Source organism: Cervus canadensis, chromosome 29 (genome assembly GCF_019320065.1).
Source record: "Cervus canadensis isolate Bull #8, Minnesota chromosome 29, ASM1932006v1, whole genome shotgun sequence".
Classification (NCBI taxonomy): domain Eukaryota; kingdom Metazoa; phylum Chordata; class Mammalia; order Artiodactyla; family Cervidae; genus Cervus; species Cervus canadensis.
Window position 1 is genome coordinate 16,419,718 of NC_057414.1, and position 14,364 is coordinate 16,434,081.

The 14,364-nt window shown below is 55.8% G+C and overlaps 1 protein-coding gene across 10 annotated transcripts in view; it reads left to right on the plus strand.

The window, feature by feature from the left end:
* Positions 1–14,364, plus strand: part of GAB2 (GRB2 associated binding protein 2) — a 177,851-nt gene that overhangs the window by 161,460 nt on the left and 2,027 nt on the right. For 7 of the 10 annotated variants that reach the window (XM_043452645.1, XM_043452646.1, XM_043452649.1 and 4 more), the window contains 7 exons: positions 2,507–3,099; positions 4,128–4,222; positions 5,268–5,532; positions 7,243–7,333; positions 7,572–7,674; positions 9,208–9,333; positions 10,119–14,125. In XM_043452645.1, coding sequence (XP_043308580.1) covers positions 2,507–3,099; positions 4,128–4,222; positions 5,268–5,532; positions 7,243–7,333; positions 7,572–7,674; positions 9,208–9,333; positions 10,119–10,262 — 1,417 coding nt within the window. In that variant the 3' untranslated portion in view covers positions 10,263–14,125. The remainder of the gene's footprint in view (positions 1–2,506; positions 3,100–4,127; positions 4,223–5,267; positions 5,533–7,242; positions 7,334–7,571; positions 7,675–9,207; positions 9,334–10,118; positions 14,126–14,364) is intronic. The other 3 variants (XM_043452647.1, XM_043452651.1, XM_043452650.1) reach the window with 3 other exon arrangements.

The window sequence follows — 14,364 nt, forward strand, 5'->3', positions numbered from 1 at the left end:
TTAGTCTTCTGGAGAGACAGATTTTCCCCTCTGAATGCCTCTCAGTGAACATTGATGTATAATAAATCTATAGCTTACATTTGAATAGTTCTATTTAACTTAGAACAACGCTTCAGCTGACTTGTTCTACAGTGGGGAGACTGAGACTCGGGTAAAATGACTTGTTTGCTGTTTTCTGATACCAGCTTAAGGGTTCTTTCCACTGTCTCACAGCCTTTGTATACTCATGCGTATATTCTGTGCCACTTAAAGCGGTGAACACGTGGCTGATGTAAGTAGTTTGCTGATGTCTGTCTGGGGAGGTAAGACCAACCTCTGCTCATCACAGCCTTGTGGGGGTAGTTCAGTTCAGTTCAGTCGGTCAGTCGTGTCCGACTCTGCAACCCCATGAACCGCAGCACGCCCAGCCTCCCTGTCCACCACCAACTCCCAGAATTTACCCAAACCCCTGTCCATCGAGTCAGTGATGCCATCCAGCCATCTCATCCTCTGTCGTCGCTTCTCCTCCTGCCCTCAATCTTTCCCAGCATCAGGGTCTTTTCAAATGAGTCACCTCTTCACATCAGGTGGCCAAAGGATTGGAGTTTCAGCTTCAACATCAGTCCTTCCAATGAACACCCAGGACTGACCTTCTTTAGGATGGACTGGTTGGATCTCCTTGCAGTCCAAGAGACTCTCAAGAGTCTTCTCCAACACCACAGTTCAAAAGCATCAGTTCTTCGGCACTCAGCTTTCTTTATAGTCCAACTCTCACATCCATACATGACCACTGGAAAAACCATAGCCTTGACTAGATGGATGTTTGTCGACAAAGTAATGTCTCTGCTTTTTAATACGCTAAGTTGGTCATAACTTTCCTTCCAAGGAGCAAGCATCTTTTAATTTCATGACTGCAATCACCATCTGCAGTGATTTTGGAGCCCAGAAAAATAAAGTCAGCCACTGTTTCTACTGTTTCCCCATCTATTTGCCATGAGGTGATGGGACCGGATGCCATGATCTTAGTTTTCTGAATGTTGAGCCTTAAGCCAACTTTTTCACTCGGCTCTTTCACTTTCATCAAGAGGCTCTTTAGTTCTTCTTCACTTTCTGCCATAAGGGTGGTGTCATCTGCATATCTGAGGTTATTGATATTTCTCCTGGCAATCTTGATTCCAGCTTGTGCTTCATCCAGCCCAGCATTTCTCATGATGTACTCTGCATATAAGTTAAATAAGCAGGGTGACAATATACAGCCTTGACGTACTCCTTTTCCTATTTGGAACCAGTCTGTTGTTCCGTGTCCAGTTCTAACTGTTGCTTCCTGACCTGCATACAGATTTCTTAAGAGGCAGGTCAGGTGGTCTGGTATTCCCATCTCTTTAAGAATTTTCCACAGTTTGTTGTGATCCACACAGTCAAAGGCTTTGGCATAGTCAATAAAGCAGAAATAGATGTTTTTCTGGAACTCTCTTGCTTTTTCAGTGATCCAGAGGATGTTGGCCATTTGATCTCTGGTTGCTCTGCCTTTTCTAAAACCAACTTTAACATCTGGAAGTTCACGGTTCACGTATTGCTGAAGCCTGACTTGGAGAATTTTAAGCATTACTTTACTAGCATGTGAGATGAGTGCAATTGTGTGGTAGTTTGAGCATTCTTTGGCATTGCCTTTCTTTGGGATTGGAATGAAAACTGACCTTTTCCAGTCCTGCGGCCACTGCTGCGTTTTCCAAATTTGCTGGCATATTTAGTGCAGCACCTTCACAGCGTCATCTTTTAGGATTTGAAATAGCTCAACTGGAATTCTATCACCTCCACCAGCTTTGTTCATAGTGATGCTTTCTAAGGCCCACTTGACTTCACATTCCAGAATGTCTGACTCTAGGTGAGTGATCACACCATTGTGGTTATCTGGGTCATGAAGATCTTTTTTGTACAGTTCTTCTGTGTGTTCTTGCCACCTCTTGTTAATATCTTCTGCTTCTGTTAGGTCCCTACCATTTCTGTCCTTTATTGAGCCCATCTCTGCATGAAATATTCCCTTGGTATCTCTAATTTTCTTGAAGAGATCTCCAGTCTTTTCCATTCTATTGTTTTCCTCTATTTCTTTGCACTGATCACTGAGGAAGGCTTTCTTATTTCTCCTTGCTATTCTTTGGAACTCTGCATTCAGATGGGAATATCTTTCCTTTTCTCCTTTGCTTTTTGCTTCCCTTCTTTTCACAGCTATTTTTAAGGCCTCCTCAGACAGCCATTTTGCTTTTTTGCATTTCTTTTTCTTGGGGGTAGGGGGCAGGACAAAGGCTAACACATACTTACTAGATGCACCCGAGTCCAATTCCTAAACAAACTGCAGAGTATGATTTTAATCCCCATTCTTGCAGATGCACTTACTGAAGCTCAGAGAGAAGCCTCAGGCCTGCCAGCCTCCTCAGCTTGTGTTTGTTCCCCACCGTGTCGCTGCAGCGGGGTGTGGACACTCCTGCCAGCCTCCTCTAACCTCCGCACCCCACTTTCTGTCTCCTAGGAGTGCCAGCTTCTCTCAGGGCACCAGGGCCTCATTTCTCATGAGAAGCGACACAGCCGTGCAGAAACTTGCCCAGGGCAATGGGCACTGTGTCAACGGGGTCGGTGGTCAAGTCCACGGCTTCTACAGCCTCCCGAAGCCAAGCCGGCACAACGCCGAGTTCAGAGACAGTGCCTACGACCTCCCCCGGAGCCTGGCCGCCCACGGCCACACCAAGGGCAGCCTCACCGGCTCCGAGACGGACAACGAGGACGCGTATACCTTCAAGATGCCCAGCAGCACCCTGTGCCGGGAGTTTGGGGACCTCCTGGTGGACAACGTGGACGTTCCGGCCACCCCGCTCTCGGCCTACCAGATCCCTAGGACGTTCACGCTGGACAAGAACCACAACGCCATGGCAGTGGCCACACCTGGGGACTCGGCCATAGCTCCACCTCCCCGGCCCCCCAAGCCAAGTCAGGCAGACACACCTCGATGGGGCAGCCCTCAGCAGAGACCCCCCGTCGGGGAAGGCAGCAGATCGGTCTCTGCCGCCGCCACCATCCCCAGGCGTAACACCCTCCCAGCCATGGACAACAGCCGGCTTCACCGAGGTCAGTGTGAGCCCTCGCTCACCCAGAGGGGGTGGGAGGAAGGGAGGGGGCACAGGGGACGCGGCATTGTACGAACTCTCGCCATCCAGGCCAAGGGGGCTTAAGGCCCACCTCGGTCACGCATGCTCACAGGTTTAGGCATCTTCTCACCCCAGGCCTTTCCTAGCTGGGCTCCCAGCCCTGGAGGCTCTTAGTGAACACCACAGTGGCAAGAGTTTAGCAGATCCTGCCTGGGAGAAGTTACTGTTCTTCTAAGGAAACAGAACATTCTTGGTTAACCACATTATAATGTATTATGGGTTTAGAGGTCCGGATCATAGTCTTTTACTCACTTATAAATCAAATGAAAGATTTCAAAAATAAATTTAGAAGACTAGTCCAAACTGGAGCCAAACCTTTGTGGACCAACAGACTATTAAAAATTAGATCTGCAAAATATTTTCTAAGCCATATTTGCATCTCTGGTTAAAGTCTGAATGTCTATTTGAAGTGTTTAAATTCTACTGTCGCTTATTTCCCACTGAGAGTATTCCAACTCTGCATGTGACCTCCTCTGTTTGATGCAAAAGTAGAATGATATTAATCTCTTCCATTTTGCATCTTGCTAATAACCCTGTAGCTGGGCTTCCTTGGTGGCTCAGCAGTAAAGAATCCACCTGCCAGTGCAGGAGACGTGGGTTCGATCCCTGGGTCGGGAGGATCCCCTGGGGAAGGAAGGGCAACCCACTCCACTATTCTTGCCTGGAAAATCCCGTGGACAGAGGAGCCTGGTGGGCTACCATCCACAGAGTTGCAAAGAGTTGGACAATACTTAGCGACTAAACAACACTGGAGCTACGTCCAGAAGCCCAGGAGGAATGTGTGAGTTGAGGGGTGATGTGGTAGAAGCAATACCTTGTCTTAGGAATTGATAGCAGCATCTCCTGGAGTAGCAGTTACGATCCTGAGCGACGCTGGGGAGGGTGTGGGAAAGTGTCAGCACAGGGGCCAGCTCTGAGTTCTCAGGGGTCTTCCTTCCTCTGCCACAGCTTCTTCCTGCGAGTCCTACGACTACCCGCAGCGTGGTGGAGACAGTGCCGGCCGGTCTGCCGAGTCCGTGAGCGATGCAGTCAGCGCTTTCCTGGTGAGTGGGGTTGAATCAGGGGTCCTTATTAAGGCAGCTCAGGTGGATTAAAGCTCACCCCCTGGAACTGAAACCACAGCCCAAAAACGTGACGGCATCTACCTCCTAGGAGCCTGCCTTGCTTCTTTGTTCAGAACTCCTGGATTGAGTGTTTGGAAAGATAAACATATCCTGGTCTGGAAGAAATGTGTGTACTTAGGTGCCCTAGACAAGGAGGCTTATCACCGAGGGTGAGCAGGGAGGGTCTAGAATGCAGGGGACGCAGGCGCTGGGATGTGGCTGTCCGGCAGCACCCCAACCGTGAGGTCCCACCAGGGGCGTGAGACCCCAGGCAGGGGTGGCGCTCAGAGTCGGGCTCAGCGACAGGATGGTGTCAGAGCAGCGTCCCAGGCCGCCATCAGGAGGGGGTCGATGACAGCCCTGCTGGGTGTCAGGCCCAGCTACGCCGACGAGGGCCTGCCTTCAGGCCCCCCAGGAAGATGGTGAACATGAGCAGCTTAGTTGTTGTATATGCGTCCCGATAGACAGGCCAGGAGTGAGAGGAAGGCTGTGCCCAGGGTGGTGGCCGCACTGCCGCTCTGCCTGCAGCCTGGTGGTCACACTGAGAGCTGCCCTGGGGAAGCATGCCTGCCCAGGCCTCGCCTGCCAGCGCCGAGGCCCCGCGGAGGCTCCTTGCCCTGCCCAGGGCCTGAGCTGCTGACCTCCAGTGATGAGTGTGGGCTTGAGGGGGGGTTCCTGAACCAAACCTGTGACCCACGGCCTGTGCTGTCCTCTGACTTGGTCAGGCGGCCAGAAAGCCTTGTGGATGTTTTACACAAGGTTTATCACAAATTATACGGAAGCTCCAAGGGATCATGGAAGCTAGAAGAGACCCACAGGCTTCATTTGTTCCTGTCTCCCCGCTGCTTTCTTACCTGGTTTTCCCAGGGTCTGCCTTATAAGCTTCACAGTGCACCCAGCTCCATCTTCTCTTGCCCTGTGTACAGATCTGCACCCTCTCCTGTTTCCTCTCCCTAGTAACAGCGGTATTTCTCTCCACTCCTAGCCAGCGAAAGCAGTCGTGGGTCGATCAGACAGCACCAATTCCGAGGACAACTACGTGCCCATGAACCCAGGCTCCTCCACCCTGCTGGCTTTGGAGCGAGCCGGTGATAACTCCCAGAGTGTCTACATCCCCATGAGCCCGGGGCCGCATCACTTTGACCCACTCGGCTACCCCTCCTCAGCCCTCTCTCTGCACCGAGGTTCCAGCAGAGGGAGTGAGATCCAGCCACCCCCTGTAAACCGCAACCTCAAACCTGACCGGAAGGGTAAGTCCACTGTTTCCCCAGCCCAGCTCTGGGCACTTTTCAGGGACTGTGCGTTCATTTAGGGATCCCGTGGATCCTAAACTTGCCTTGCAAGGAAGTGACAGCCTCTGGAACCTAAACTGCCCCAAATACACACACACACACGTGCGCACGCACACACATTACACACTCTCTCTCTCCAAATTCATCCCAGTAGGGACTGGCTACCAGAATGCAGAAGTGCAGGGATGAGAAAGACAGGATGGATTCAGGTTGCAGCCTGCCACCTGCTAACATGTGATTGTAAACGAATCCTTCTCTGTCACTGCGCCTTGCTTCTCATCTGTGATGTGGGAAGTATGAAACATTTGAATCAGTTCTAATGAGGTGGATGAAACTAGAGCCTATTATGCAGAGTGAAGTAAGTCAGAAAGAAAAACACCAATACAGTATACCAACGCATATATATGGAATTTAGAAAGATGGTAACAACGACCCTATATGCAAGACAGCAAAAGAGACACCGATATAAAGAACAGACTTTTGGACTCTGTGGGAGAAAGCAAGGGCGGGATGATTTGAGAGAATAGCATTGAAACATGTATATTACCATGTGAAATAGATCACCAGTCCAAGTTCAATGCACGAGACAGGGCACTCAAAGCCAGTGCCGTGGGACAACCCAGAGGGATAGGATGGGGAGGGAGGTGGGAAGGGGGTTCGAGATGGGGGACACATGTACACCCATGGCTGATTCAGGTCAATGTATGGTAAAAACTACTGCAATATTGCAAAGTAATTAGCCTCTAATTAAAATACATAAATTAATTTTTTTAAATATGCCTATCCAGAGACATTGAAGGGCATAGACAATATATCTTAATGTGCTTCACGGTGTTTGAAATGCAGCTCAAGGATAAGGGATTTTTATTAGCTCTAGGGCTAAAAAAGGTAGAACTGACAGAGTGTTCCATTAAAAGATACACTCTGCTATAAAAGGAAGGACTGAGCTCTCAAACCAGGTAGATGTGCTTCCTAGGTGTGTGACTGAGTAAATCATGTGAATTCTCTGAACCTCTGGTTTTCTTATCTGTGAAGTAGGGATGGTCATGCCTACTTCCTGGGTTTGTTCAGAAGGAAAGCATCTAGGACATTGACTGGTACATTTAGACCAGGAAGAAGAACTGCAGTTCAAGTTCCAGGTCTGCCCTGACCCCATTCTACAGGCCTGGATCAGGGACAGGGACTCAAGGGGAGAAGCAGAGTCAGTGGACAGACAGAAGCCCCCTTGGGTCTGGTTGGCAGGGAATGCAGAGCTCAGCATTTCAATCGGAGCCTTCAGGGCCTTGTGACATTCACCTTCTTCCATAGAAGGCTCCACAGTCCTGGCCCAGAAGTGGCAGGGGGTGGCTCATGGTGGCCTTCTCCATGATGTTTCAGATATCATCTCTTGTTTTCATTCTCAGTCACAAATGTTGTCCCAGCCCATGTGCCCATTTTAGATCTGAAAGTGTGATTACCATCAGTACAGTGTGAGGAATAGATAATTTGGTATCTGAAGACATGACTTCATGAGCAGAGATCATATAACCTCACGGAGCCTGGGTCTCCCCATGGATAACTGGGCTGAGTAGGAAGGACTTTAAACGCACTTGTGTGTCACGTGTAAGGGTCTGTATGTGTGGCCTTGCCGTCACTGGCTGATGAATCAACCTTCTGTTCCTGCTGCAGCAAAGCCAACCCCACTTGACCTGAGAAACAACACCGTCATCGACGAGCTCCCCTTCAAGTCCCCCGTCACCAGGTCTTGGTCCAGGGCCATGTGAGTGTCTGTCTGTGGGCGCGAGAGCTTGGAATGGGGCAGTGGGTTGGTGAGTGGAACAGGTCACCACATTCCTGATGCTGTTGGTAGCTCAGGGCTTGGCTTCCTCTTCTGTGACGAAGGGAGAACAGTCCCTGCTCCGTGTCAGATCTTAGTCTGATGATGGAGGCCAGAGGTCCAGGGCCTGGCAGGAGGCTGGCCATGCCCAGGGTTTACCCCCTGTCTTCCCTCCCAACAGCCACTCCTTCAATCCCAGCTCCTCCCAGTACTGCCGCCCCATCTCTACTCAGAGCATCACCAGCACCGACTCCGGAGACAGTGAAGAGAACTACGTCCCTATGGTGAGTCCTCCCCACACTTCCCAGCTCGCTGACTCCCCCAGCCCCAGGGCAGTGTGCTGCTACCCGTCTGTCTGTGTGTCTGTCAGTCTGTCTGGAGCACATACGTGTCAGTTACTGTGGGGTCATCAGCAGAGGCAAGGAAGACGCGGTCCCTGCCCTCAGGGAGGAGAGGAGGCCTGCCTCTCTCCGACTGTGACCCAGGCAGTGTGGTCAGTGCCCTGAGCGGGTGGTGTTTGGAGGCGCACCCACAGGACGGGCGATCTCAGCAGGGTGGGGAAGGGGAGGCGCTTGGGCAGAGGTGGCTGTGGATGGGGACACGGACAGTGACAGTCATTAACTCTGGCTGAAGGTGGGGGCGGCCAGCGGGGAGGCTGGCCCAGAAGTCAGACCACGAACGACCCCGAATGCTGTCTCCAAAAGCCTGCACTTGTCCCATGGGGGCCACGCGAGGGTCCGCAGGCCGGGCGGTTAGATAGTGTTTCAGAATCGTCATCGGGGGGGCCTGCAGGGAAGAACTGGGGCAGCTTCCCAAGTTAACCCCCTTGTTCCATCCTGTTAAAACTTTTCAGAAGCAAAAGGTCTGCTCATTTTCTCATCCTGTTTTCCGCATGACCGGGAGGAGGCGTGGGAGTATGAGCGTCCACGGCGTGTCTGCCCCCAGTGGGGAAGTGCTCGTGTGTGTGCCTCGGGGTGGGGGGGCTCTCAGAGGCGTGGGCACAGCCACACAGACGTGAGAGACACGTGGACACATGGACACGTGGACAGACAGACATGTGAGAGACACACAGACACACAGACGTATGAGAGACACACAGACACATGGACAAGGAGAGCGCAAACCCACCCGTCAAGTGAAGGAGCCGAAAGGCAGCACAGGACTGTCGCCTTCCTCACGAGAAGGCGTCCTCAGGAGACAGCCAGACACGCCGGCCTCCGCGCCCGGTGAGACCGGCCCTGCAGTGGGTCATCCGAGAGCTGCTGGGGGGGCCAGGGCTTCGCGCCGCCTGGTGACGAGGGCCCTCTCTAGTGACCCTCGAGGAGCCGGGACGGGGGGGTGGCCAGGCTGCTGCGGGGTGATTGCCCCGCTCAGGGCCGTGGTGGGCGCCCCAGAGAAGCAGGGCTGGTCCAGCGCACACGGGGCACGCGCTCCTTTCTTAGGGAGCGAGCAAGGGCCGGTCTGGGAGGGAGGGAGGGTGAGGCCCAGCCTGACGGCCCGGGCGGGAGGCGGGAGGCGGCACAGTGAGAGCGGCTCAGGCTGGATCGTCTCCCCTGCCCACCAGCTGTGCAGCCGTAGGCAAGCTGCTTTAACTTCTCTGAACCAATTTTATATTCATTGTTTTAAAAAAAGAGAAGTAATAATGCCTCCATCACAGGATTGTTGTGAGGGTTTAAACAGGAACACGGGCTGTCCCCGGCACAGAGCAGGCCTTGGGTGAGCTGGCTGCTCTCACTCCCAGAGGCGTGTTTTTCCCCCAGTGGTGGGTTAGTCTACTTCCTGAAGTCACTAACAGTTTTTCCCCTCCTTTGTGATAGCAAAACCCTGTGTCTGCATCTCCCGTTCCCAGCGGCACCAACAGCCCAGCCCCTAAGAAGAGCACTGGCAGTGTGGATTATCTGGCCCTGGACTTCCAGCCGAGCTCCCCAAGCCCCCACCGCAAGGTGCCTGGGGTGGGCGTGGGGGGTGGGGGGTCCTGCTGAGCTCCTGGGGCCCTGCGGGGAGAGGTCCCGGAGGCCAGGTGCCTCGTCCGGCCGGGCTGGGCTGAGGCCTGGGTCTCAGGGGGCTCATGCGCTCTCAGCCTCAGCACTCAGGCACCCTGAGCCCACAGGCCCTCGTCCGTCCACCTGTCCCTCCCCTCGCCATGTGGAAGGACACATGAGCGCACACAGAGACACGATCTGCTCAGGATCACGTGTGAATCCGTGACAGAGCGGAGACGTGGGGATCGCATGTCCCGGTCCTGAGCTCTTTGAGAACACGCTGTCCGGGTGCAGCCTGGGAAAGGTGCCCACTGCCCTCCCAGAAGCACACTTAGCTGCCCGGCCCCGACAGCAGCACTGACACTCCCCCCGACTCAAGGTGGCCGTGCGTGCCCACCACGCGCCCCCACAGAGCCCTGCAGCTGGCCCTTGGTGGCACCCGGCCAACTCCCTCTCGTGGACAAGTGGCCACAGGTAGTGGGTGGAGGCCTGGACCCAGGGAAGGGCCTGGGTCCCCTCAGAGCTGCAGCAGCAAGAGGGTTGGCAGGGGCTGCAGCATTGAGCAGGAGGAGGGTTGGTGCAGGGTGGAGGTCAGTCTCTACAGGCCACTTTCGGGGGAAAAAACAGGTCAGAGGGGCAGGTGGAAGCCCACCTGCTCGCCCCAGACACCACTCGGGAAGAGCCGCATGCTGCTCCCCGCCTTACATTAACTCACAGCCCCCTCACCTCCCTGGTCTGTCCCCCAGCCATCCACGTCATCGGTCACTTCCGACGAGAAGGTGGACTATGTTCAAGTGGACAAGGAGAAGACCCAGGCCCTGCAGAACACCATGCAGGAGTGGACAGACGTGCGGCAGTCCTCGGAGCCCTCCAAGGGTGCCAAGCTGTGACGGCCCACGCCCAGGGAGGGGCCCGGAGGCCCCGTCTGCAGAGCCGGCCTCCGGTCTGCTCGCCCTTCGCCTCTGCAGCGCGCCCGCCTGCCCACCTCCTCTCTCTGCCACTCTGGCCTTCAAAGCACTTGGCATCAGGGACCCTGACCCCTTCCCCCTGGGAGGCGAGGGCCTGATCGAGGCACTTCCTCCGCCCTCTCCGGGCCCACCTTTGATTTTTATCAGCAATGGCCATCCTACCTTAGTTAGAGCTCTTGCCAAAAAGCATCCTCAAGCCTCCGCCTGCCCTTCAGACCCGAATATCTACCGGAGGTGTGGGGGTGGGGCCGTGGCTCTGAGCCGATTCCGCACCTCACCGTCCGGCCTCCAGCTACTGGGCTCCCCGCCTCGGCCCCGGAAGAGGCCACATCGTCCCGCTGACCAGGCAGCCAAGGAGCAGCAGGCCAGTGTGGACACAGACCTCTTCGTCCCTGCCTCCCTTGTCAGGGGCGGGGCGAGGCCACCCAAAGGTGGAGGAGCCGCGGAGGAAGGTCAGAGGCGGTCTTGAGGGACAGAGGAATTAGAGCCCGAGACGCAGAAGGGCAGTGCAGCCCCGCAGGGGTTTCAGGGCAGCCCCCCACTTTCAGGGGTGGGAGAGGTGGAAGGAGGGAGAGGCTGGGGATGACCGGCCACCGAGAACCCGGAGCGGGGCTCAGAGCCCGGGAGACGGGGAGACAGACGCTGCGGAGCCGGGCCCCTGGGACCGTGAAGCCACAGGCCCGCTCTAACATCCCGGACAGAGCGCCGTGCCCCCGACCCCGCCAGCCCGGGGGCACCGCGCTGGACAAGGCTTGGACTGTGTTGGGCGACACAGCTTGGGGCGGGGGCACCGCATGGCGAGCGGGGCCGGTGGAGCCGTGGGGAGGTGACGCGGGGTGCAGGGTGGGTGTGCGGGGGGGTCGGGGTACCGAGGGGCCACCCTGGGACGGCCTGGGCGGAGGCACACGGCGGTGCCCGGGACTGGCATGGAGACGGCGCAGCAAGTGAGCTTCTGTAAGACGGGCGGCGCGGCGGGGGCGGCTGAGAGTCGGGGTGGGGGCTGTGGGGGCTCTGGGAGGTCCACCCAGCGCGCCTGTTGGAGAGAGAGCCCGCGGCAGTGCCACGGAGACGCAGGCTGAGCAGAAAGGGAGCGGTGACGCCGCTCTCGGGGCAGCTGGCCTGGTGGCAGGCGAGGGCAGTTCCCAGGACTGACGGATGGCGGGCAGAACAGAGCCCCGAGCACGTGGCAGGGTGACCGGTGGCTTGTGCCCTCAGACTGAGGTTTGTGCAGGGCCCACGAAAGGTTGGGGCGTGGCCTGGTGCCAGGGCACCCCCAGTTGCTCTGTGGAGTCCCAGGTGCCCTGTTGGACTCAGGCCTGGCTACAGAGACAGGAGAGGAGAGGGCTGGGCTGGAAGGGCCCCCAGGTCGGCGTCACCCTCTGCCCTCTGCCAGGACAGAAGGGGGCATCACCCCAGGCTCCCTCTCTCAAGCCTGGGGAGGGAGACGCTCTTATGTTAGAGTTCTTGGACAAATTTTTTAAAAGTTTCAGAGGCAACTGGGCGGACCAGACGTTTCACCCTACTCTGGGGAGAACAGACCTTCTTCCTCCAAAAGAAATGAGTTCCGACCCTTCCTAAGGGAGGTGGCTACTGCCCTCACCCCTCAGCAGCCTGAGGCCTGACCGTGCTCCGTCCCGGGAGAGACGGTCCCAACAGGTGAGAACTCCTCCTAGTATCAGTCACATCAACTCAGTTAAGTGATGGCCGCGGCTGCGGTGGCCAGGTCTGGACTGGGCACTGAGGACACAGGAGTTAATCAGACTTTGTGTTTGAGAAGGTCGCGCTCGATGAGAAAAAAAGACAAGGACACGTCGCTGATGGCCATGAGAGACTCAAAGCTGGGGATGTGCGGAGAAGTCAAGGCCACTTCTCCAGGAGGCTGGTGTGCGGGCGGGAGTGGGGAGGTGTGCAGATCAGGGAATGTGGTTTCTAGGAAAAGCGGGTGCCTGAGTTGGCCGGAGGGGAAGAAGGGTCAGATTTTTAGGGGAAGGAGGGTGGGTCTGGGCTCCAGGGGAGGAAGACAGAGAGACTTGTGCTTTGGGAACAAAAGACCTTTGGGAGTATGGGCCCGGCCCAGGCCCTCAGCAGCAGCAAGGCCTTGGTGTTCGCACAGATGAAGTGGTGATGGTGGCAGTGGCCTCCCCTGGGCAGGGTTTGGTAGGGCCCTCTGCAGACTGTCTCATATGGCAGAGCTTTGAATGGTAGCCCCACCCCACCCCAGAGGCTACAGGTGGGCCCAGGTATGGATGCGTCAGTTCCCAGCATCGTCCCCTGTTGATCATCAGGTGCCCTAATGATGTCAGTGTTTTCTGAATGTGCCGTAAGGTGAGTGAGACTGGCTGGAGTCTCAAGAGATGGAGGTGTTCAAATCTAACCTCCAAGGAGGCCTCCCTCTAGCTCTTCGTTCTTCCAACCCCCAAACCCTTAGAGTGGAGGCAGGAGCAGAGACCAGAGGAAGTACAAGAGAAGCAGAGAATGCTGAAAGCAGACTTGGGGCTAAGCCCCAAGTCCCAGGTGTCTAACATTCTCGTCTGTGGCTCAGAGTTCACCTCTGTTGGTGGCCTGGCACAGACGGAGACCCCAGGAGGCCCCGCGTCCGGCCAGCAGAGCCCCCTCCTGCCGGGGGCTCCCAGGAGCAGCAGCTGTCTCCCATTCCAGCTCCCCGGGGTTAAAGGCAGGGAGGAGTGCTTGCAGGGAGCTGTGTCTCCTCCCCACCTTGGCGGGGTCAGCTGGGCCCTGAGGCTCTCCTGTGACTGCTCCCTGCTTTGTGACCTGTGTCAAGGGCCAGTTAACCCAGTGCCCTCCCTAGACCTGACTGCAGTAACTTTTACACTCGAAACCGTTCAACTGCGTCCCATCCCTAGGACAGAAGCACAACGGTTCTCAACCTGCCCTGGGGCTAAGGCCCCCAGCTGTGGCCACCCCGCCCTGCCCTGCCCACGGCCCTCTGACGGAGCTCCGGAAGCTGGAAGCAGAGCGCGGGGCAGGAGGGAAGTCGGCACGTCCTTCCCCCTCTCCTCCATCTGTCCGTCTGCACACGGCGAGGGTCAGAGGCTGCGCACAGGAGCGCTCAAGCCGCCGCCTTCAGAAACTCACTCAGCTCTTCGGGGGGCCAGGTGGGCTGCCTACCGAGGGGCTGGCGCGTGATATTTGGTGGTGTGTGTTCTTACGTGTTTGTTGGTTACATGTGTCTTGAAATGTAGAATCATTTCCCACAGAATCGTTGCTTTGTCGAGAAGAGAAAACGGGCTAGAAGAAGCCCGGTCTTAGGTTTCTGGCCCTGTTACCATTTAAAATTGACATTTAATTTTTCAAATCGCTGTTGGTGCCTAATCACTTAAGTTATTAATTTATTGTTTTCTTTTTAAAAAAAATTTGTAACATGTATTTATCCTGTGAGTAGGTCTGGGGAGGGATGGGAATGCATTCTCAGGCGTCCTGTTTTGGTACAGGCCTGGAGCTTGCAGGGCCCTTGTTACTGTGGTGGTGGAGCTGGACGACAATAAAGTCCGTGAGAAGCAAGCAGAGAGGGCTGCGGCGTCTGCCTCATCCAGGGGGAGTGGGCGGCGGGCTTGCACAGGACACCCGTCCTCGACCAGACAGTCCGCCCCCATCCCCGGCTACTCCACCTTCCATTGAACAGGAGACAACTGGGGACCTTTCTTGGCTGTCGGGAGAAGTGTGAATCCTCCTTACCTTGGAATCTGTATTCCTGGTGTGTGAAATGGAAGTAATAGCGACCCCTACCAGTTCATCTTTCTTAAAAGGCGCGTTGGACCAGAGAGGTGAGTTCTGAGCATGACCGTTCGGTCTCTGACAGCCCACCTGCACTGGTCCCTGAGTCTCAGGGCTCCGTGGGCTTTGGGGCCAAACCTCAGCTCTTCCACTGTAGCCCAGGAAGCCCCCCCCCACCCAGGGCCACAGGGGTAAGAAAGGAGTGTGGGAGCAGCCACGAGCTCCGGGCAGCCCAGAGCTGATCGATGAGTCCCTCCACAGTGTCCTGTCCGGGTGGCCCCCAGCCTGT